Source organism: Myotis davidii, unplaced genomic scaffold, assembly GCF_000327345.1.
Source record: "Myotis davidii unplaced genomic scaffold, ASM32734v1 scaffold290, whole genome shotgun sequence".
Lineage (NCBI taxonomy): Eukaryota > Metazoa > Chordata > Mammalia > Chiroptera > Vespertilionidae > Myotis > Myotis davidii.
The window spans coordinates 1,933,802-1,958,765 of NW_006285049.1; the positions used below are offsets into that span (position 1 = coordinate 1,933,802).

The window sequence follows — 24,964 nt, forward strand, 5'->3', positions numbered from 1 at the left end:
AGCTGGTACCACAACCATCAAATCTCACAGAACTGGACAGTGCTATTCATCAGGCAGGTGTCAGGTTCCTCGCATCACCTTTCAACATCTCATGGAGTCAATGCCAAGAAGAATCGCCACAGTGTTGAAGGCAAAAGGTGGCCCAACGAAGTACTGATGGGGTGGTCATAATAATCTGGCCACTCAGTGTATACTTGTATTTCAGAGTAACTACTATATTTGTGGGGTAAGCTCTTCACTAAGCCCTATTCTTGGCTCAGTCTCTCTCTCTCCCATCTTATCTTTATTTTTATGCTGTGTTTTTTTTTATGAAAATAGATTGTAACAAAGTATGGGAACTTAAGACACAGACATCTAGGATGTATAACTGCAGTTTTATCAGTAATAATATGCTCTTGTGTTTCTTGTTTAGGATCAGACTCTGTGATTTTACTCAAAGTGCGAGATTCCCAGACTCCAGCTCCCAGGTAAACTTTGGAAAAAGCACATTTTTAACATAATCCCCGCTTTAATTAGTTTCTTTTCTATGCGTTACATAATATAAAACTAAAATTGACTCTAAATCACCGCAGTATTGACCTCTGTCATGTGTTGTTTGAATTATTTCAATGACTTTGTAAGTAGTCTTCCTTTCTCCAGCTTCTATTTTGTTCTTCATTCCATCTTCCCCCATGTTTTCTAGTCCATTCTTTGAATTGTTCTTTAGTCCTTTTTCATTCTTCAACCAGAGTGATCTAAAAGGCATAGCTGGTCATTCACTAAACTCCCTCAAGGGTCGTTTATCAGACAGAGAAGCAAGCGCAGACTTTTTAGTGTGGGAATCAAAGCACTTTTTTCATAAACCCCGCTTCCAATCACACATTCTTTCCTTTAACAATTACTTATTAATAGCCTACTGTGTGCCAGTTGCTTGTACAGACACAGGATAACAGCAGTGAACAAAATGAAATCTCTTCTCTCAAGCAGTTGACATTCATGGTATTGTTTTAAGTTGATCCAATTTCCCTTGCTCTTTACCCTTTAGCTTCTAGAGAATTGGATTCATTCAAATCTAGAGTATTTCCAGGAATGCAGCAGGGGTAGAGTGAACTGGGGTAGGATGGGGGACTTGAAATCTACACACTTATATTTAATTAAAAAGTGTGCAGCTCTAGTAAGTGGTCTACAAATACTGAACATGAATAATCAGATAAGACACTTCCTAGTATAAAGAAACCAATAAACTTTTTGTGGTGCAAATTCAGATAAAATTTTTAAATTATAGCATAGCCAGAGTAGCCATTTGATAGCTATGTATAAATTTATGTTAGAGATGTACAAACACAAATTATGGAATGCCAGAGCAGGTTGATTTAGGCTGCTTTTTCTCTAATATAAATAATGCAGAATGCTGCAAACCTTCAAGTACACTTAACTGAACATAATTTAAATATTGGAATATATTTTGAAAATAATTAAGTACTTAGAAGTATCTGTAATACTAATTCAAAGTGATAGTATTATGGTGACTATATTATGTAGTTTACCCAGTATATCTGCTTTAAAGTACACTAATAAAATTTGCATTTAATAAGAAAAATGGAGCTTGCATTCTAGCTGTAGATAGTGTAAGGGGAGGAGTGGGGGACAAATAGTGAACAAATAAATAAAAATACATGTCTGGTAATGATAAATGCTATGAAAGAAAAATAAAGCAGGCAATTATATACCCTGGCGGGAGGGGATAGAGAGAGGGGCGTTATATAGAATGGTCTTGGCAAGGTGACAGCCAAGGGACATGATGGAGGTGAGAAAAGAAGCCATAAGGAAATATGGGACTCTTTCATGTGTTTATTATATGCTGAACTATAATATGATGCCTGTTTTCTTACCTTCATATTCAGTATTCTTTCTGCTGTTATGTCCTTCCTACCTCAACTTGTCTGTCTGGCAGTGGTGCTTTCTTATCTCTTACGTCTCAATTCAGATTTGATCTTCTATATGAAACTTGACTCCTCAGGGAGATATTGAGTACTTCTTCCTCTGTAATCCGATAGGTTACTATTTAGATTGCTATGTCCTTGCCATATATGGCATTAGCAATTTAATTGCTAGTGTGGTAATAGTATCAGTTTTCTATTGAGAAGGTTAGGGATAATAAAATGCTTTTCTCATCTCAGCCCCCCTACTTCTGTGCAGTTCTCCTCTATGTTCTAAACTTAGATATTTAAAAAAAAATTATTTATTTGTTATGGTTTCTCAAGGAGATTTTACAGTTTGGATTTTTTTTTTTTTTGAATCACACCTGGATTCTGAGCTTGTCTTTTCCAGGCTTCATGTAACTTTAACAGGTTATTCTTCTGAATTTTAGTTTCCTTATCAATAAAATGCCAGTATTAATACTTTACTCTTGAATTGTTGTGAAGATTAACTTACAGATAAAGCATTTATAAAAGTTTTCCACAGGTACTACATAAAAGTAGGAATTCTTTCTTGGGAAAAAGTTGATCTCATGTAAAGAGTGCTTTCAGTTCTGCAATGGCTCTTCACTAAGTCTGCCTTTCCTTTATGAAGGATTTCTCCTAGTAATAACTGAAGAATGAGATGGAGGGAGAAAGATACACTGGGTAAAACTAATTAGACAATACTATTCATGGAAATTGGAGGTTACTCTCACAGGCTTGGTTGATTGGCTTTTTAGTCTTAATTCCCTACCAGCAGTGAAGATTTGCCCTAATTTCCCAGAATATGCCATGCCATTTCATGCCTCTGGAATTCCCTTTCTATCCTTGTCCACTTGTTAAACTCTTACTTGGCTTTTTAAAACCTAATGGGGGTGTTATTTTTTCTCTGACTTCTCCAGGTAGCATTAGTCTATCCCTTGAGCACTTCTATTCCTGTACCTTGTTAGTTACTAACACCTTTGCATTTATCGCCCAGGGCCAAACATAGTACATTATGTGGGCACTTAGTAAATAAACCTTTGTTAAATAAATGAATTTCCCAGAAAGCCTGCAGTGCTCTCTTGACTAGCTCAGGTATTTATCATCTTCAATTTGGTTTAATGTTTTGATTTATTAAAAGGCATTTTACAATAATAGAAAGAACACAGTCTTTGGAATTGGACAGACATAGTTTCTAATCTTGGCTCTTCCAAGACAAATTATCCTTCTGGACCTCAATTTCCTTTTCTGTATAGTATGAGTAATAATTCCTTACTATCTATTATTGAGCTTTAATTAATAGAGCAGAGTTTTACATATAGAGCATTAAGTAGATGTTCAGTAAATAGTTGTAGTTATTATTATTGTATGCTTCAATTATATGAGGAACAATGTATAATTTACTCTTTGAAAAGCAAAGAGATTTTGCTTTTCCCCCTGAATTTTGCTTTCCTAAGCCAGGAGATACCTCGATCCATTGAAGAGAAGTGCTTGTCTTACACTATTCATTTATTTAATAAATACTGAGTGCCTGCGGTGTCCCAGGACTATTCTTGTTGCAGAGGATACAGTAATAAATTCAAAAGACAAATTTTGTCCACATCAAGTTTATGTTCTAATATGGAAGTGAACAAATTTGAATAGCATAAACCAATACTGTGCAGTTCTGTGTGATTCTTGTCAACTTTTTATATTGTGCAATATATGTGTTCTCACGTTTTACTATCATAAACTAAGTAGCCCCTCACTGCTGCCACAGATTTCTGTGGCTTTCTGTGTTGGTTGTTATGTCAGTTGTTCACTGTACACCTCCTCTTATGTTCTACCTTTATTAACCTCAGTGATGGTGGAGAGGCAGTAGAATAGCATTTTCATTGCCAAACCCCAGGCTAAGGATGATTAGGAATACTAATTCTCAAGAATTAGGCTAGGAAGCAAGGCATACCCTCTGAGCCCATGCTCTTGCCTTAACTAGGACAGATCGTAGAGATTTAAGAACTGAAAAGGACTCTAATCTCCAGAATTTACAAGTCCTAAAACTAAGTCTCATAGAAATGACTTGCACAAAATCACAAAATGTAATTAGGGACAGCTCCAGGAGTTCCAGGTCTCTTAACTCCCAGCTTGTTTATTTGTTCTACCTATCTAAAAGTTTTCTTTGGAAAAGAGTTAACTCTTCCATTTGTGTCTGTGAGAGGTCCTTCAGTTAGGGCTTGGCAAGGAGATGAAGTTTGAGAAGAGCAAGACCTAGGACTTACAGTTAACATGGCTGTGACTCTGCTAAGCATTATTCACTCAGGTTGTCACCAAGAGCTGCATCAAATAGATTTGATCTCTCATGTTTGGAATGGAGTTGTGTTGCTGATTCTTTGTTTTGGTTTATTCATTGACTCATTAGCTGTTTCATTTGGATTGTTCTGTGGGTGGGGAATTTCAGTATCTACTTTGATTTGGTTGAAAAAAACCAAATATATATAATTTGTTGTTCCAAATATACTTTTTTAAAATGTCAAGCTGTTTTTTGCCCCCCAATTATGGTTGACATTTAATATTATATTAGCTTCAGGTGTACAGCATAGTGGTTAGACATTTATATAACTTATGAAGTGATTCCCCCAATAAGTCTAGTACCCCCTTGACACCATACATAGTTATTACAATATTATTGACTATATTCCCTATGCTGTACTTTACAGCCCATGCCTGTTTTGTAATTGCCAATTTGTACTTCTTAATCCTTTCACCTTTCACCCATCCTCTCAATCCACCTTCCCTTCTGGCAACCATCAGTTTGTTTTCTGTATCTATGAGTTTGTTTCTGTTTTGTTTGTTGGTTGAATATATTTTGATTCAAGTGGACTGGCAAGAAGTCTAAGAACCATAAGATTTGACTAAATTATTAATAAATCTGTCAATCTGAACCATTTGGGAAGAGTAACATTCTAGCTTAATGTATTATCTTGACAAGTGATGTACTCTTTCACATAATGTTGGTCTCATGCAAGTAAGGAGCTACGCTAAATTTAGTTTCTCTGCTGAACTTTGGGTCATCTTTTTAACTATAGTACAGGTGTAGAAGAAAATAGAAAAGTAAAAACAATAACATGACAATTACATTCAGAAGGGTTTCTTGGCTTCAAGAGTGTCCAAATACAAAAGCCGTTTTGCTGAAATCAGTGGGATGCAGCACAAGAGAGGTAGCTTTGCATGTCAGAATATCTACTGATGCAAAACCCAGAGCTGGACCAAGAACATGAGTCATAAAGTTTCTCAGACATGAAGGAAACCTATTCTATTGGATCTGACCTCATCTGTTTGGGAATTCCTCTTCACTCATGCCGAGGGACAGGACACATTTGTCAGGCATGTTACTGCTATGTTCTTGCTTAGAAGAGCTGCATTTTATGAAAATGTGCCTGAATATCATATTGATGCTCATGAATAAAAGCAGGGACATAACCTAATCTCCTATCTGCAAGTTCAAAAACTCACCCTTATTCAGTAGTGAATAGCTGTGGAGCTAGTTCACAAGAGATAATTGTTAAATTTCAAGGAATTTTGAGAGCTAGTTATTAAACACAACCACTATTTCAAAATGTAATTATATAAACTTGCAGTTACATAAATTATATTGAAAACAAAGGTAATAAGTATTCAAAAGTCATCATTTCCTACTCATTTTACTATTATCCATCTAAGGTTATTGGCATGTATCGAATCTGTATGGTGGAAATACTATAGAATGATGTGCTATTGCACACCTCTTCCCAATTCCACATTCATTGATGTCATTTTGGTAGGTTGAAGTGGGCCATAGTGGGAGCATTTACATCATGGAAAATTCCCACACCACAAATCAGTGCTTGACTTACTATTTTGTTGATGGACTAGCCTTAAAGTGATGGAGAAAATGTCAATAATGCCAATTAAAAGTGTATCATGTTTGCAGTGATTACATTGTGAATAGTACAAAAGATTGAAGATAAATTCTACCATTACTTAAAAACTATTATCTGATTTAACAAAGAAACTGCTCACATTATTATTGACAAATACTGAAGTTACGAAGTGTCCTTGTTACTTTCATCTTACCTGTTAACATAAATGAAACTATCAACCAGCATGCATGTTGGACCTATCTATACTCATTTGTCAATTGCCACCACAAAGTTGCTATGGATACAGAAGTTTGACAGAAATCAAGGAATGCATTCTGTAAGAATCAGTTATCATGCAATCAGTGAAGTGTATTTTATTATGGAAAATGTATGCAAATGACTCATTTATATTTCTTTAGTTCCCAGTTACAATTTTATGTAATTTAGCCCTGTATTTATTCAGTACTTGTAAAGCATTCTTGTAAATTATTTAAATGATTGGTTTTTCTGTTGACAATATTTGAATTTTCTCATAAGCCTCCTGCTCATATTTTTCTTTTCCCACCCATAGTCCTATTTTTTTCCAGGCAGAGTTGTGGATCAAAGAATTGTAAGTTATTATTTTTGGTATCATTTTTTTCTTCTCCATCACTTCCTAATTTTAGTTAGAAGAAATCAATTAGCCAATCATCCTACCTATGTTTAATCGGTAAAAACTCCCTATATATAACTATTTATTAAACAACTTTTAAGTTTTGGGGGTTTTTAATTCTGTTGGTGTTAGGACATTTCTATGTAATGTTTATTAAATTTACTGTGGCCTGGTGCATGAAATTCATGCACTCGTGGGGGGCGTCCTTCAGCTCCCGTGCAGTCTGGGAGCCCTCGGGGGATATCTGACTGACTGCTTAGGCCCGCTTCCTGTGGGGAGCTGGCCTAAGCTGTCAGTCAGATGGCCTAAACTGTTAGTCGGACATCCTTAGCAATGCTGCGGAGACAGGAGAGGCTCCTGCCACCGCCGCTGTGCTCGCCAGCTGTGAGCCTGGCTTCTGGCTGAGCAGTGCTCCCCCTGTGGGAGTGCACTGACCACCAGGGGACAGCTCCTGCGTTGATCATATGCTCCCTGGTGGTCAGTGTGCCTCATTGCATCAGGTGGTTCCATGGTTCTGTTGATTTGTATATTTGTATATTTGCCTTTTATTATATAGGATAATAGTTGAAGTTAACTTGAATTGGAAAAATATTTCAAAATTAGCAATTATATAGAAAGGAAAATAAATGCCCTTATTTTTACATGGATAAAACTAATTTATTGACTAATTTCTATTTCTGGAGTTTGCAAAATCACTAAAAGCTTTTAGTCTCCAGTTTTAAGAACTCACTTTAAGTTATCCAAACCCCCTAGTGTTGATTTTCTTAAAATAAATAAATAAATAAACCCATATTTTTTTCTTTTGGTTCACAAATACAATATTTGAATTAAAACCTCAATGACATTTTGTATTATTTTCTCCTTTGGGGTTCAGTCTCATTTTTGGGTTTCCAAAATAAAGCTTAATTTTCTCCATAATCTTAGAAGCATATTGTTTATTTTTTTAAATATATTTTTTATTGATTTCAGAGAGGAAGGGAGAGGGAGAGAGAGATAGAAACATCAATGAGAGAGAATCATTGATTGGATGTCTCCTACACACCCCCTACTGGGGATCAAGTCCGCAACCCAGGCATGTGCCCTGACCGGGAATCGAATTGTGACCTCCTGGTTCATAGATCAATGCTCAACCACTGAGCAACACCGGCTGGGCTTACAAGCATGTTTTTAGAAAAAGACTACACACTTACAAATATCTGCAAAAGCCACCTGTTCATATTTGGCAACAAGCCAATAATTTTCACTATTCAATAAAAACAGTAGGAAAATTTGAATAACACCATGTGGTTTCACTTATAGTGATAAGTTAGTGTCAGGATTTTAGACTGTGTGTATGAGGGTTTCATATTTAATGCTCACTGTACATCAACAATAGGCTGATAGTAAGAGAGTGGTCTGCATTTGTGTCACATTCCTTTTCACTTCTAGAACTAGTGTTTATGATTCTCGAGCACGGGAAAGATGGCGCCAGATTGAAGAGCAAAAAGCACTGGCATTACAGCTTCAAAACCAGGTAAAAAGAATTGGGATAAGATTATAAGTAAATAGCATATCCAAATTGTCACTAATTTGAAAGGTTATCTGTATTTAGGGGTCAAAGCTGTTGTAATTGCAAAATAGTATGGTATCATAGCATTGTGTGATAAATGCTAAATGTTCTTGGTCTATTCAGCCAGTACTAATCAGTTTACATAGAGAGATAGCATATTTCTGTATTCCACTTATTCTGAAGTTCTGTCTTTCAGAGATTGCAGGAACAGGAACATTCAGTACATGATTCAGTAGAACTGCGTCTTCGTGTACCTCTTGAAAAGGAGATTCCTGTCACAATTGCCCAAGAAACAGAAAAAAAAGGTCGTAAATTAACTGATAGTGAAGATGAATTTCCTGAAATCACAGAGGTAAATTATATAATTCCTGTACTAGCAAGTGTTGTATTTAGAAAGAGTTCTCTGGACAAGTTTAAAACATAAATGTAATAGAACATGTGGTATTTAAATTGTATTGCATATGCCAGAGGGGAGGAGAGTTGGGGGACTGGGTGAAAAAGGTGAAGGTATTAAGAAGTATAAGTTGGTGGTTACAAAATAGTCAAGGGGAAGTAAAGCACAACAGAGGGAACATAGTCAATGATAGTGTAATAACTGTGTATGGTGCCAGGTGGGTACTAGACTTATGGTGGGAGGATTACTTCATAAATTATATAAATGTCTAACCACTGTGCTGTACACCTGAAATTAATACAAAATAATATTGAATGTAAGCTGTAATTGAAAAATAAGATTTTAAAAAATGAAAAAATTGTATTGCATACTCGTGCTTTCATTTGTATTACAGCCCAGTATTGGCTTTATTTTTAAATGATTATTGCACATTGAAGAAAGAATTATGGGTGGCTTTTAGCAACTTCAGTGAAAAAGCATTTAATAAATTTGTGTTTCATTTCATGTACAGTAAACTGAGGCTTACTTTTTTTATAAGTAATAAAAACTCAGTATAAAATTTAGAAAATACATAAAGTCTGTGTACATTTGAAAGTAATCTGTTCCTTAATCTAGCCTTCTGTTTGAGAAACTCACATAGCTGGTGAGTATAATACATGTTTTATAGTTGTATTGGATTCCATGTTTTACATTAAAAAAGAACAAACAAAAAATCCAGGAAAATGTTTCTACAAGGAACTACCTTTAAAGAAATGACATAAAATAAAAGAGACTACCTTTACTTAGCTCTTCCTACCTTTGGGGAAATATTCTATTTCTCAGAAAATTGTTTGGATCGAAAATATAATTAGATCTTCTCATAGACTTAGAATACTTTTCATAGACTTATGAAATACTGTATTTCATAGCAGGAATAAAATGAAACAAGGGTCTGAACTGTTGTGCTGAAAAAGAGAGGGGGAGGACAAGGTGGAATAGAAGGAAGTAATCAGGGAGATTACTACTGGAAGGAATAGAAACCAAAATGTTAGAAGTAAACAGTTGATTAATGATGAATTGTCTGGGGATAGTGTGGACTTATGAGAAATCTGGTGTATCTGAAGTCATGTATGCTTAATCTCTGACACCTCCTGCTTCTCTAGGAAATGGAGAAAGAGATAAAGAATGTATTTCGTAATGGGAACCAGGATGAAGTTCTGAGTGAAGCATTCCGATTGACCATTACACGAAAAGATATTCAAACGCTAAACCATCTGAATTGGCTCAATGATGAGGTAATCTTGCACCTGATTTTATGTTCAAACTAGAGGCCAGTGTATGGGATTTGCAGTCCCTCTCACAGTCCGGGACCCCTTGGGAGATGTCCCCAGCCAGCTTAGGCCCGATCCCCCGTAAACGGCAGTCAGACATCCCTCTCGCAGTCCAGGGCTCTTGCAGTCCTGGACCCCTTGCTCCTTACTGCCTGCCTGCAGCGAAGATGGGAGAGGCTCCCGCCACTGCCACCGTGCTTGCCAGCTGTGAGCCCAGCTTCTGGCTCAGCGGCGCTCCCCATGTAGGAGTGCACTGACCACCAGGGGGCAGCTCCTGTGTTGAGCGTCTGCCCCCTCGTGGTCAGCGCACATCATAGCAACCGGTCATTCCCCTGTTTGGTTGATTTGCATATTACACTTTTATTATATAGGATAGTAAGTGGAAATTAAATCAAGGCATTATCATACTGTTTGAGTCTCAAAGTTTGGTCCTTGGATGACCTGGATCAGAATCAACTGTCACAATTCTCAATTCTCCTGAATAAGTATGAAGCAGTGTGGTAGAGATATGCATTTAAAAAAAAATCTCAGATGATTTTTATGTACTTTAAAGTCTGAGAAGTGCTCATTTACCTTTTTATATATTGACAGTTTGTACACTGAGGGAGAGGACATTTACTCATTCGTATTGTTTCTGTCTTTAAGGCACCTCGCACCTTCAGAGAAAATACTTAATAGCTGACTATATTGTAGCATGAAGGAATGGTTTCCATCTAGGAATCCATTGCTACTTCCCCTTCTATCTCTACTGGTTCTTTGTCACTGAGGTTATTATATATAAGCTTTCCAAAATGGCCTATTTTTAAAACTGACATTTTTAAAAAGTTATATTATTAAATATTTGATATATTGGTTAAAAAAAAGTTATGGCTCTCAGCTTTTGAGAGTTCAGATTATTTTAAGTAAATATATTACATTATAGTCTTTAAACTGATCTGTCCTATTCCTATACCTGGAGGTGCTTGTTTTATTTCTGAAGGATATTTCATAGCCAAAGAAGAAAATAGTTTGCTTTTTTCCTAAGTACCTGCCCCCGTTCTTAGGCTCACTAGCAGCATCCCTGACTGATATTTTGGGTTATATTTAAGCTTCACAACTATGGAGGATTTTTAGATACTCGGAATAGAAAGCACTGGATAGTCTACATACGTGTATCCTTGTCTTGTATACTAAGGACTTTCCAAATAATAATATCTATTGAGCATTTGCCTCATGTAGGCACTGTTCTAAGTGTTTTATGCTTTCTGCTCATGTAATGGCTCCCACAACCCTTGGAGTTTATTATTTTATCATCTCTATTTGATAGATGAAGGAACAAAGTATAGAAAGATTAAAAAACTTGTGGCGTTATATGGCTAGTAAATATCAGAGCCAGGATTCAGACCTAAGCATATATCTACACTAATAAAAGACAAAGATGTTAATTGACTGTACCTTCGCTATGCCCATCAGCCAATCAGAAGACTATGCAAATTAACCCAACAAAGATGGCCGTTAAATTTGCATACTGCAGGTGGAGTGGCACAGTGTGATCTGCCCGCCCCGCCGCCTGCCAGGCCTGCTGTCCCTGTGCGCAGCCTGGCAGCCAGCAGGGCGGGGCGCGGCAGATGGAGATCCTCCACGCCCCGCCCCGCCACCCGCTGGGCCTGCAGTCCGTGTGCACGCCCACTGTGAGAGGGCACAGGTAAGGCTGAGGGACACCTCCCCCGCAACCCCCCGGCCAGTGCGCAAATTTTTGTGCACCAGGCCTCTAGTTATATCATATTGCCTCAGAATCTTAAATTGGATCCTGTTTTAAGATTAGATGTATGGAGTTTGAGAACCATATGTCATGCCCAGCATGTTAATTTTTTTCTGGAACCAGCTGGATTGGCCCTTTTCTCTTTGCCACTGTGAATTTATAAGATACAAATTTTCATCAATTTCTGAATAATATCTTTGACCAAGAATAGTAAGGAATGTATGGTTTGATACTGCTTTGCAGTGGTTCTCAACCTGTGGGTCGCGACCCCTGAAAATACATCCTGCATATCAGATATTTACATTACGATTCATAACAGTAGTAAAATTATAGTTATGAAGTAGCAACGAAAATAATTTTATGGTTGGGGGTCACCACAACATGTGGAACTGTATTAAAGGGTTGTGGCATTACGAAGGTTGAGAACCACTGCTTTAGGGGCTTTAGGGAAAACCACCTTTGCTTCTTTTAAAATATATATATATATTTTATTGATTTCAGAGAGGAAGGGAGAGGGAGAGAGAGAGATAGAAAGATCAGTGATGAGAGAGAATCATTGATTATGTTTTCTGCATGCCCCTTAATGGGGATTGAGCCCACAACCTGGGCATGTAGCCTGATCAGGAATGGAATCAGTGACAAACTTTTGGTTCATGGTTTGATGCTCAACCACTGAGCCACATGGGCCAGGCCACCTTTGCTTCTTTTGGCTCAAAATAGTGATATTAAAACATTGGAACAAATAGAGAAGGAAAAAAAAAGGCTTACCAGATCAAAAGGCAAAAATGAAAATCAGGGACAGTCAAAAGTATCCACCAATTAAGTGTTTTTGATTTGGAGTCATTAACCTCTGGTCTCTTACCATTTTTTGCCTGCCACTGCTAAGTGGGAAGGGGTCAATTCTACAGGAATGTGACCTGTTTGTTGTAGATTATGCAAAACCTTCTAGGGGGCAGCAATGAGTAGGCTATGAGCTAAGTTCTTGCTATTTTACTATGGCAGTTACCTCAGTGAGGTCCCTTACAGAGGCAGCATTCACTAGGACATATTTTCCATTCCCTGGTCCCTCAGAGGCTGGATTTTTAGCAAGCAAAGTTAATGGAAATTACATTATTTAGAAGAGATGAGGGAAAGGAAATATTCTTTGTCTACTTTATCTCTGTCAAGCTTACCTATAACTTGTAGGGAGTACTTGTCTTCTGAGTTCAGAAAATGGTAACCTTGAAAGCAGATGCCAGTCACATGTCCACAATGATGATGAGAACCATTTTAAAAAGCACCATTTTTAAAGTACCTTACTTCTCAGGCTTTCAAAGTTATTGCCTGTTAGAAACTAACATTCTGATAGGGAATTAGTAGGTTTTCTTAAGTATTTGTATTCATTTAAAAACTAGAGGCCCGGAGCACAAAATTCATGCACTGGGGGAGAGGGGGACCCCTCAGCCTGGCCTGTGCTCTCTCACAGTCCGGGAGCCCCACAATTGATCACACCAAAGAGGTAGGCCCTGCCTACCCAGCTGGGCTCTGTGATGGATTGCCCCAGCAGAGGGAGGCCCAAGCTATCTGCCACAGCGCCAATGGCCAAGTAGACTGGGGCCCAAAGAAGGAGGCCCTGCCCACCCGCTGCGGGGTAGCCTGGGCCTCCCTCTTTGGGGCGATTGTGGAGCCCCCCCGACTTATCGATTGCCCCAGTGGCCTGGGCCTCCCTCTGTACGGCGATCATGGGGCAATGGTGGGGCCCCCCACCAATCGCATCACACCCGCCTTGGCTGGCCTGGCGCCAGTGCATGTCATCGCATTGGCTGGTCGTCTGGATGATCATTCTGCTGTTTGGTTGTTCGGTCAATTTGCATATTATGCTTTTATTATTATAGATACTCATTTCAGTTGTGAACTCTCAGTCTTCTTTTGCAAGATTTAATATCATTATAGTTTACTTCTTTAAAGTATTTCTTAATAGAACTAGTCCTTTTAATTAACCAAGGACTTATGTGGGTAATACGGAGAATTGTAATTACAGTTATCATGAGTCCATAAAAATTGATATTGCCTACCTTTCTCTAAAACTTTAGCAAGTAATTATAATAATTTGTTGCTTAAATTTCCATGTGAGAAAAAAATGGGGCACATGTTCACAATGAGGGATGCAATACATAGAACTTTACGTGAAGTCTGCCTTTTTGGTTTTAATAATATTAGTAGGTTAAATCTTAGGTGTGAATGACCTTCTGACTCATGATATTCAGGTGTTGCTGCTTGGTTAGTCTTTTGGGCTTTGTGGTTGGCTAGGATAGGTTTAATTTAAAGATCAGAATAGTCCCAGGCCCCTGTTGCTCAGTCATTAGAGCAGTGATGGCAAATCTATGACACGCGTGTCAGAGGTGACATGTAAACTCATTTTTTTGGTTGATTTTTCTTTGTTAAATGGCATTTAAATATATAAAATATCAAAAATATAAGTCTTTGTTTTACTACGGTTGCAAATATCAAAAAATTTCTATATGTAACATGGCACCAGGGTTGAGTTAGGGTTTTTCAAAATGCTGACATGCTGAGCTCAAAAGGTTCGCCATCACTGCATTAGAGCATTGGCCCGCACACTGAGGGGTTGCAGGTTCGAATCCTGGTCAAGGGCAAGTAACTGAATTGCAGGTCAATCCCCGGCCCCAAGTCGGGGTGTGTGCGGAAGGCGACCAATTGATGTATCTGTCTTGCATCAATGTTTCTCTCTCTCTCCCCTCTCTCCCAATTCTATCTCTCTCTCTCTTATATATATTTCTTTTATTGATTTCAGCGAGGGAGAGAGAGAAACATCAATGAGAGAGAATCATTGATTAGCTGCCTCCTGCACACCCCCTACTGGGGATCGAGCCCACAACCCAGGCTTGTGCCTTTGGCCAGAATCGAACCTGGGACCCTTTGGTCCACAGGCCGACACTCTCCACTGAGCCAAACCAGCTAGGGCCCTCTCTCCCAACTCTTTAAAAACCAATGGAAAAAATAACCTTGGGTGAGGATTAATAAAAAAAATAAATAAATAAAAATCAGGATTGGAAGACCAAGGTGAAAAAATCTAGGAGAGGTAAAGTAGGACAAACAGCTTTGTTTCCCCTAAAAGTTATCTTGATCTCTGCTCAGGAACACTGTCATGCCCAGAACTTTTAGAACATTTTTTTCCTAATCCAATTTGAGGGTTTCAGAATGTAACATTGGGAAGGGTTAAAAGTCAAGGTTTTACTGTTAGTGAGATGTTTTACTTCTAAATGCATGAGAAAACAATAGCTTGGCTGGTTTCTTGGCAAAAAGGAAGATACAAATAGCAGTGGCCATTTATGTCATTGTGGTAACATACAGGAAAAGGATCGAGTCCTTAGTTTGAAAACATTGTAGGCTTTTCTTTTAAAGAGAAGCTTTTTTTCGGCTTTATCCTGGCTGCTCTTCAAATAAAATCACAAAGGAACAAGACACTATAAACAACCATCCCACCCCCAAACAGGACTGCATAGACAAGCAGGCGCTCATGGCCAAGGCTGTGAAGGCAGCAGGAAGGGCAGCTCCTTAGGCACCAGGAGCCATAGCGAGCAGAGGCAAGTGTGGGTCCCCAAAAGAGTGACAAGTGGACTAACACTGGCTGTCGTCCTCAGATGTTGATATATTGGCAAGACAAACAGTAGGCGCAGGGCTGATTTGCTACTTTTAGCCCCTTATTTCAAAGGCAATTGAAGATCTTCTGGAGCTGAGAGAGTCTTGTGTGTAGAAAGGCTCTCTCCATGGGAGGGGAGGAACGCTTGTCTTCACAAAATATAAGCAAATACTTTGACCATCACTGCTCCTTTTTCATCTTAAGTACTGTGATCCCTTCTCTCATTTCTTTCTCCTTCATCTTCAGCCCTCCTCTGTGAGATGACATGTAGGATTCTTTTTGTTCTCTAATTCCTAGCTTGTTTTTTTTTTGGTGTGATTGTGTCTTGGCTGAACTATGGCAATTTTCCTCATTTGGGCAGAGTAATAGCTGAAAAACCAAGGAGAGAAACTTGAATCTAAATTCTGCCTCAGATGTCAGATTATACATTTTCAGCTAATGGGAGGGAACATTGAGGCCCCCACACTCCCTCCTACTGGGATACAGGAGAAATGAAAAAGAACCCACATCACTTCTTAGGGCTAATTATTAATAAGCTGACTTTGGAGGAGGCCATTTCCCTCTCAGTGGAGAAATGTCGGTTGGAGGCAGAGCTAAAGCAGTGGAAGAGGGGTTCTTAAAGGAAACAGTGTTAGGTATCCTGATTGCTAGGTATCCTGATTGTTTCTGTTTGGAGGGGTTGGTCTATAGTCCACTCTTTCAAAAGAAACACACACACACAAAAGAACCCCAAACAACTCAGGCAGTGTAAGTCCAGCTAAACTTCATTCGTCTGTAGCATTCTTTCCTCCTAAAAAATAGGATAGTCAAATGTAGCTTGACATTCATTTATGTCATACTTTTTTACTTCAGGGTAATTATCCCAAAGGTCACAATTATGGGCACCTGGGGAAGAAATATCTCCATGGCTTTCATTTGCTTGGCTGTCCTTATCTCTGCCTGATTCCTTCCACCTTTCCCTTGAGTCCTTATTGCCTCAAATATGTAACTTGCCTGCCCCATAGAAGGTTTGGCTTACAGTGACTGGCAGGTCATCTGCCTATTCACTTCACCCCTTAGACTGAAGGATTTAGTGTCATAACATGGCTAATATTGTGGGGTGGGTAGAACGCCAGAGGAATCAGTCCCTTCTTGCTGGTTTTCTCTCATTAGATAATGTAGTTTATAGCCTAATTATAGCCTAATCTGTGCTTGCTGGGCAGATCCTCCTGTATTCCTGGCTGCCTTCATTCCAACAAGCATCATTAGCACCATTGTCCTTGGGGGCAGAATTATATAGGAAATCTAGATTGAGAAAGCTATAATCCTAATTGTGTCTCAATTCATTATCATTATTTAAAATAACTGAGTTCCAATTATCTATTGGGAATCACACTAGACAGAGAATTAGCCACAACCTAAGCTCTCTCGGCCTGCTGGGCCCATTGCTCAGTCTTCAGAGATGTAGGCAGAACGGTGTCTTTCTTCAACCCTAGTCATCCCCTCTCCCTCCTGCCTCCAGTTCTGCCTCATGGCAAGTGTGATTTCCCTGCAACTGCCTAGGCATCCTCATCTATAGGCCCTTTCTCTAGTCTAGACCATGCTCTGGTGTGTTCCTGGCAGTGGTCCCTGCTGCCTGCCCGGTATGTAGGTGCCTACTGTTGGGCAGTAGCTCATTGCTCTGGCATCCTAATGTGTAAATATTTTGTCAAAGGACCGGGGCATTTTCCCATTCCCCAAAAAGCATTCTGAAAAACATGCCTGTTTTCTTAGTCATATTTCCAAGCTGTGGATCAGTTAGCCCATTCATTCCTTGTAGTTGACAGACACTGGCCTGGCCTCATCTGACCACATAAAGTAAGTATGCAGTAACTTCTGGCCCAGTAACTTACAAGCTTTAGTACCTAGGAGCCCTGGACCTCAAGGAACCATAGACAACATAGTCACAATTAGAGAACACATTGCTTGATTAATAGAAAGAATCACATATTTCCCGTTCAAGCATTTTAATTTCTTTCATTCATACTTGACATTGAAGGCATAAATGGAATCAACAAAAATGAGAAAGCTAACCATACAGATTCTGGGGAGAACTTTACTCTTTGGTGTGTAACTGTACTTCCAGGTCTTATGTTATATTGGTTTTTATATTCAAGTGTGCCTCTATAAAAGGTAACATTGCTCAACTACTGTCATTTTATAAGTGTTTTGTCTAGTATAATTGATGATTTATCCTGTTATTCAGGTCTGCTTGAAACCAAAACAGTTTGTCTCTGCAAGTTAGCTTAAAGGCTAAAAGACAATCTTTAGCATTGAACCAAAGTTTTCTATCTTTGTGTAAAAACAGGTGACCCACGTATAAGAACTGAACTGTTTGTCTTAGCCTTGTTAACAGATTTGACCCAATCCTGTCTTCTGGCCAGCATCTGCCCATATGTATCCCCAACTCCATTATATATATATATATATATATAACTCAGCTTTTTGTTTTCACTGTTTATAACCATCTCACTGTTTATAGCCTCCCTTCTAGTTAGAATTCAATATAGGGCCATGAGGCTGTTGCATGTTAAAGTCTTAATTGAGTTAATTAGGAAACAACAGCATATGTTGTACAATACAACACTGTTTTCCCTTCATATAACAATTATTATGAAAGGCCTGATATAATACATACATATAATTTCTTCCCACAGATCATCAATTTCTACATGAATATGCTGATGGAGCGAAGTAAAGAGAAGGGATTGCCAAGTGTACATGCATTTAATACCTTTTTTTTTACTAAGTTAAAAACAGCTGGTTACCAGGCTGTGAAACGCTGGACAAAGAAAGTGGATGTATTTTCTGTTGACATTCTTTTGGTGCCCATTCACCTGGGAGTGCACTGGTGTCTTGCTGTGAGTACCCACTTGTTTTTGGTAAAATTTTAAAAGAACTTATATAATTATAGAATACACAGAGAATAGTGAGTATTAGTTCTACTTCTTCACTGGATGATTGAGAGAACAGTAGTATTTAGTTGGCTAGAAATTGGATAGATCAATGAACTTTCTGTTAAGAGTGAGAGATACTTAGACTTTGAAGAAAGCTGTGGAATTTCCTTTTCTGGAAATATTTAAAAAGGAATTATAAGTCTAAGCAGCCTCAAGGCAAAAGCATGGGGAGAAAAAGTGACTTTTTAAATTTTTACACTCCCATCCTCTTTATTATGCAGAGCAATTCAGTAATTTCTGCACTGCATCTGTCTTTTCAGGCTCTGTCCCATCTTTTAAAAGCTACATGTGTCTTTAAGGTATTTTCCTAAACAAAAAGAATTCCCTCCTATAGAGGGATTCCTGCAGAGGAATTTTTTTTTTAATTTAATTTTTTATTTCCTTCACTTGTACTTAGATCATGCTTGACAATTTTGGAACTCTTTTTAAGGACATCAATAAACTACAAGGCAAGAGAATTTAGCTCAATTTATCAAAACCTGTATAAAAAGTGACTTCCTAATGATGCTGCCAGTTCAGATCCCGTGGCTATTATTTTCTGCCTAATCATGACTTGGCCTTGCTTACTTGGTAATTGAATATTTTTTTATGACTCTGAGAACATGGCTTAGCGAATTAATGAAAGTATGAGAGTTATTTCACAGTCTATTTTTGAATTACATTTTAAAAACATAAAGCCAAAGGAAATTCTCCAGGTAAAGAAATGACACCCATAATCTATTATCATCTTTCTGAAACTGTGAAAATGACTTCAGTGAACTTACATTCTCTTTAGAACATGTTTTGTCTTCATTGTTGCCCACATTGTGGATGGGGACCCTAAATACAGAAAAAGGTTTTAGGGCAATTAATGGGGTCAGCAGTTGATCAGCCCCCACTGTAGTTCTGTATTCTTCTGTCTTCTGTTGATTAAGCATGGTGTGATGCACAGTATCAGTCATACATGTTATGATTTCACAGGAAATCTGGCAAAAGGTTCCAGGGAAGGGAAAAGCTGAGAAACCAGTTTTCTTCACTTTATAAACACAGATTTATTTATTTTTTTATTCCTAGGTTGTGGACTTTAGAAAGAAGAATATTACCTATTACGACTCTATGGGTGGGATAAACAACGAAGCCTGCAGGATCCTTTTGTAAGTATGGAGTTGAGGATGGAAGAGTATGGTGTCAGTATATATTGTCTTCCAGCTATTGAACTCAGTTATTTTATACCTTCAGTGAACTAATTAATAAAGGAAATTTTCATATTAAGTAACAATGGATATTTTACATCTAAGTAAAGTTTAATAATGTACTACTATCAAATACTAGGGGCCCGGTACACGAAATTCGTGCACTGGGTGAGGGGGGAGTGTCCCTCAGCCCAGCCTGCCCCCTCTCACATACTGGGAGCCCTCAGGCGTTGACCCCCATCACCCTCCAATCGCAGGATCGGCCCCTTGCCCAGGCCTGATGCCTCTGCCAGAGGTGTCAGGCCTGGGCAGGGGACCCCCAACTCCCCGCGATCTCCTGCTCTGCCCCTGCCCAGGCCTAACGCCTCTCCACCCCTGCCCCCGCAGGACGCCTCTGGCTGAGGCGTCCAGCCCGGGCAGCGTGGACCCACAGCTGCAGCAGCCCTGCGATCGCGGGCTCTGCTTTCGGCCCAGGCAAGAGACCCCTAGCTCCCGGGACTGCCAGCTTTGACCCTACCAAGCTCCCATCGCTTGCTCCACCCCTACTTCCTGCTATCACTGGCCAGGGCGACAAAGGCGCCCAATTCTCCGATCATGGCTGGGGGGCAGCCATGGCTCTTAGCTCCCCTCTGGGTTTCCTTCCGATCACTGTCAGTGGCAGGGGGCTTCTTCCTGCTTTCCCTTTCGCCTCCCTGCATTGTGCCTACATGTGCAAATTAACCTTCATCTTTGTTGGCAGTTAACTGCCATCTTAATTGGCAGTTAATTTGCATATCACCCTGATTAGCCAATGAAAAGGATAGCGGTCGTACGCCAGTTACCATATTTCTCTTTTATTAGTGTAGATATGCCCTAATGGGGACAATTACTGTCCTAGTGCACTAAAATATAGTGAGTATGTACATACAGTTATAGAAACTATTTAGAAATCATGTAATCCAACCTCCTAATATTGCAGATGAAGATACCAAACCCACAGAGTAATTTTTATTTGCCCAGGCCCTACTAGATAGTGGCTTAACTGGGAACCAGAATGCAAATCTGTTTATACCCTATCTGTTTCTCTTTCCAAAATGCTTATTCCTCCCTGTACCACTCTGGTAGATAGGTTCCAGAATGGTGAGCAGGTTGCACTTATGAAGAATGCTCCATATTAGGTATATACTCAACATATTGTTGGCTTGGATTGAATTTTTGCACAGGAGACTCAAGACTAATAGTAAATAAATAGTTTGATGTTGCTAGAGAAACATTCTTCTTCCATTAGATTGAATTTGAAAGGACCATATAAACCAAGGAAACGAATCAAAACTCGTTCCTCAGGAGGAACAGTAGATAGAAGGAACCCTCGGTATCAGAGAAACATCATGTTTCTCTTGGGTGGACAGGATAGGCATGAATTGTGGGAGTCCCAAAGGAGGCTTAGCAGTGTAAAGGTACCCCACCCAACATTGTATACTGTTTTTTCTCAGAAGCATATATGAAAACTCTTCCTAAGGGTTGTCTGCTCCATTCTTTGGGTGGCAGTGGTCATCCATGTTCTCCACAGCTCATCTCATTCTCTCCCAATACCTTTAGGCAATACCTAAAGCAGGAGAGCATTGACAAGAAAAGGAAAGAGTTTGACACCAATGGCTGGCAGCTCTTCAGCAAGAAAAGCCAGGTACATTTGATCTTGATGAGATAAAAGTTCCTGACATGAGAGTGGTTGGGAAGGAAAAGGTATTACTGTTTGATTCCCAGGGAGTTTCTTAGTGTCTGTCCTGACTTCAGCTTGGTTGTTTTGTTCCTTGGGGAAGATAGAGAAAGCTATTTGTGGGAAAACTGGTAATGTGTTTCTTATGTAGAGCTAGGTTTTCTAAATGCCCAGCTATTTTGCTAAGCTTTTCACTCCTGTAAGATGTGTTTGCTGATTGTTTGGCCCTACTGGGAGGGACCAGATTTTACACCCTTAGGTGCCATGGAAGTCTGAGATGGTTTCCTATGTGGTTAATATGAAGTCCACAGGCCTGAGAAGCTCTATTTTTTCTCTGAGCCTGTGTTGTTCTGAGTGGGGAACAAGGGGTCATTTCTTCAAAATTCAGGGAAACCTGTAAAATTTATCTGCTTTGGTTCTTATTTATAGTCTAACAAGAAAGGAAGAACCTTGGAAAGATGTTACCTTTTCATTGTTTTTGGTCTTTTAGGAAATTCCACAGCAGATGAATGGAAGTGATTGTGGGATGTTTGCCTGCAAATATGCTGACTGCATTACCAAAGACAGACCAATCAACTTCACACAGGTGAGCTGAGGCCTCAGGGGTTAGGGACCTCTCTGTCTGTCCACCCTGTCTCCAGGTGCCCGCCAGGTGTTTTTTTCTCTACTTGCTCTGATTAGGGGGGCTCTGCTTTGGCCTGTAGCTTGTAACACCGGTGGTTACTGCCTGCCACATCATAAGACAAAGAAGGATAATAATAGATCACATCCTGGGTTTCCATATATCACATACTGAAGTCAAAGAATCCTGGGCCATAGCAGAGCCTTCTTCTCTGCCCACCTCGCCCACATGCTTCACAGCCTGTAAAAACGGAGAACTGGGACCAGAGCACATTTTCTTCAGTTTCTTTATACTTTGTTAGCACTCAAGTTTTGCTAACCTCAACTAACTTTTTACTTCTGTTTGAATTAATAGCTTTACTGGATTTTTCCATCATAGTCCTTGACTCTTACAGTTCCCATAACTCTTTCTCTAAAAAGTGACTTTTAGATTTTCAGGCCTCAGATCTTACATCCTCAGGATTTCAATGTAGAGGACTTGATAGACATTCTCAGAATTCTTAAGAGACATTTAGGTATAGCCGGGGGATACCTGGAAATGCCCAATAAAACTGAGGACACCGCAATGGAAAATAGCAGTGGATGCCTGGTCGTTGTGACTCAGTGGTTCAGTATTGACATCTGAACCAGGAGGTCACGGTTCACTTCCATGTCAGGGCACATGCCCAGATTTTGGGTCCAATCCCCAGTAGGGGACGTGCAGGAGGCAGCTGATCAGTGATTCTCTCTCATCATTGATGTTTCTATTTCTCCCTTCTTCTCTGAAATCAATAAAAAATATATATATTAAAAAAGAAAAGAAAATAGCAATAGGAAAAAGCAATGGAAAGGAAAAAGAATCACATGTAATCAAGAATGAGAAATTTGAAAGGCCAAAAGTGCAACTGAGACTGTAGTTGAAAACCTCCAGGAGGAAAGGAATATGGGGAAAGGAGTGTTGGGTCTGGATGAAAGAAATGAAAATGAAGGGTGTCTCTGTGTCCCTACAGCAACACATGCCATACTTCCGGAAGCGGATGGTCTGGGAGATTCTCCACCGAAAGCTCTTGTGAAGACTGTCTCAGTTAGCAGGCATTGACGTTGTGGGACCAGCTCTTCGTTGTCTACAGCCAGAGACCTTGGAAACAGCCACTCCCAACCCCTGTTCTTGTAAAGCCTTTGATCCTGGACCAGGCCCTGGCGAGATGCATTCACAAGCACATCTGCCTTTCCTTTTGTATCTCAGATACTATTTTTGCAAAGAAACTTTGGTGCTGTGAAAGGGGTGAGGGACATCCCTAAGCTGAAGAGAGAGACTGCTTTTCACGTCTTCAGTTCTGCCATCTTGTTTCCAAAGGGCTCCAGCCTCACTTGGTCCCTCATTAGGGGCTGAGAGAAGCTTGGAAAGACTCTTGGTTTCATATAAAACTCTTGTTGTTAGGCCTTACTAAGAGGAAGGAAAGGGCATGGGCAAAAACATAGGGATAAAACCACCAGCATATGCACGCACACACACATACACGCTTGGTTTTCAAGATGTTTTGTCAGGAAAGTGACTGTAAACTGGACTTTGGGGCACATGCCTAAGTCCCTCCTCTAGGATGTTTCCTATTTATATGCCCCGTTGTAAAATCTGTCTGCTTCTATACCAGGCTGTTCTATCTGTAGCTTCCTCCCTCCTGAGGCACAATATATGAGCCCTGGGTGGACCCCAAAGTCCCAGGCAGTCCTTTTCTTAAAAGCAGGGGTTTGCATGTGTTCACAACACATGATACGGGGAAGACCCACCCAGGGAATGGTTAGTGGAGCAACAAGGCACCACTTTTACTGCCGCCTACTTCTGACCAAGAAGAAGGACCTCAGTCTTTAGCATAAAATTCCAGCATTGGATGAATGCAAGTCTAGTTTGGTCTGTGGCTAGTTCATTTAAATATGTTTCTAACCACAGAGAATTTAATATATATAAATATATATATATTTCACAGGGATATGCTTTTTTTTTTTAAAGGCTGAATGTGTTCATCATTTTAGCCTGTAGATTTATTTCCATTCTCCAAATTTAGCTCCAGCACGCACAGATCCCAGCCCCTATGTGTAGGGTGTTTGTGGACTTCCTAACAGAATATTTTAAGACCTGGATAAACTTTGGCTTAGGGATAGAGGTTACAGAGGGAGGTGATATTTTCAACTGGAAAATGGGTGGAATTTGGACTGATCAACTTGAGATTGAAAAACTGCTATTCCTTTTGTTCTTTTTAGCACCACCCATCCCCTCTGAGAATTTCTCAGGCTAGCTAGTGAAACGATCCAATGCCAGTGTCATTTTTGTACCTAAGTTCCAAAATAGGAACGTTTTATACTTTTTTCTGTATTGTAATAGGTAGTTTTGTATGAAAGATTTTCTCCTCTTCCCTGGTACCTCATCCCTTCCAGCATTGTGCTTTCTCCCTAGGCTTATTTGAAAATTTTACTCTGTTTTATACCAAGCTTGTTTAGTACATTTTTCTATGTTTTACCGCAGGTTACAATTTGAAAAGAAAACTATTTTTTTTAAATATTCCATTGTTAACTGAATGTTACTGTTTCCACTCCAGCAACTAGATGTTCTACCCTTTTCATAACTGCCTGCCTTTTGGGGGGAAAACTACCTTTTGTTTGTTTTTCTTTTCTTCCTTTCTTTTTTTTTTTTTGGTGTTTTCTATAGGAAATAAATAGCTTCCTAGATATGAGTTGCTGGGACCTTACACATTCTCTTTTAGAAAGCAATGACATGCAGCCTCTTTGCAGGACTCCTGAACATTGACTCTGGTACTTATGTGTTTAAGTGACAACTTGAAACATGGCAGTATGGTATAGATTGGGACGATGATTCAAAAGACCTGCGTTTTTCAGGCTCTCTCACTATTTCCGGGGGACTTGGAACAAAATAGTTTTCTGTATTTATTGTTTGTTTAGATTACATCTGTTTTACCTTCCTCGCAGACGTTTTGTACAGACCAAAGCAACAAATATTTATTGCCATGTATAGCAGAAAATGAAACCTGCAACAAAAGCACTATGAAAAATACATAAGATATTGTTGAGTCTGTCTGAACTTGGCCCCCTTTTCTGACCAATGCAGTTTTATACAGGGAGGAGTTAGTGATCCTGAGACCACCCTTCATGGAGTGAGCTGAGCTGAGACCTAAGTTGTAGCCTAGATGGCTCATTGGGACCTAAATATAGACTGTTAGAGTGGGCTGTTCTCTCCAGAGGGCTCGCCAACAAGAGCAGGACCCACGTCTGGCAACTTATTTTTGCCTTCATTTGAGGGTGGGCTTTGATGACCAGGGGAGGGAAAAATACATTTCTGTATTCCATGGCCAAGGGCATGTTTCCAATATTTTGTTTAACCTTGTTTAAAGTAAATAAGCCTATTGCTTTTCTTTTCTC

The 24,964-nt window shown here is 39.4% G+C and overlaps 1 protein-coding gene across 3 annotated transcripts in view; it reads left to right on the forward strand.

Annotated features, from left to right (window-relative positions):
• SENP1 (SUMO1/sentrin specific peptidase 1) overlaps positions 1–24,626 on the forward strand; it is a 49,252-nt gene extending 24,626 nt beyond the window's left edge. For all 3 annotated transcript variants that reach the window (XM_015558593.1, XM_006755495.2, XM_015558594.1), the window contains 10 exons: positions 413–467; positions 6,372–6,410; positions 7,881–7,965; positions 8,198–8,353; positions 9,538–9,669; positions 17,765–17,968; positions 19,118–19,197; positions 20,815–20,899; positions 21,423–21,518; positions 22,543–24,626. In XM_015558593.1, coding sequence (XP_015414079.1) covers positions 413–467; positions 6,372–6,410; positions 7,881–7,965; positions 8,198–8,353; positions 9,538–9,669; positions 17,765–17,968; positions 19,118–19,197; positions 20,815–20,899; positions 21,423–21,518; positions 22,543–22,605 — 995 coding nt within the window. In that variant the 3' untranslated portion in view covers positions 22,606–24,626. The remainder of the gene's footprint in view (positions 1–412; positions 468–6,371; positions 6,411–7,880; positions 7,966–8,197; positions 8,354–9,537; positions 9,670–17,764; positions 17,969–19,117; positions 19,198–20,814; positions 20,900–21,422; positions 21,519–22,542) is intronic.
• Positions 24,627–24,964: the final 338 nt, after the last annotated feature.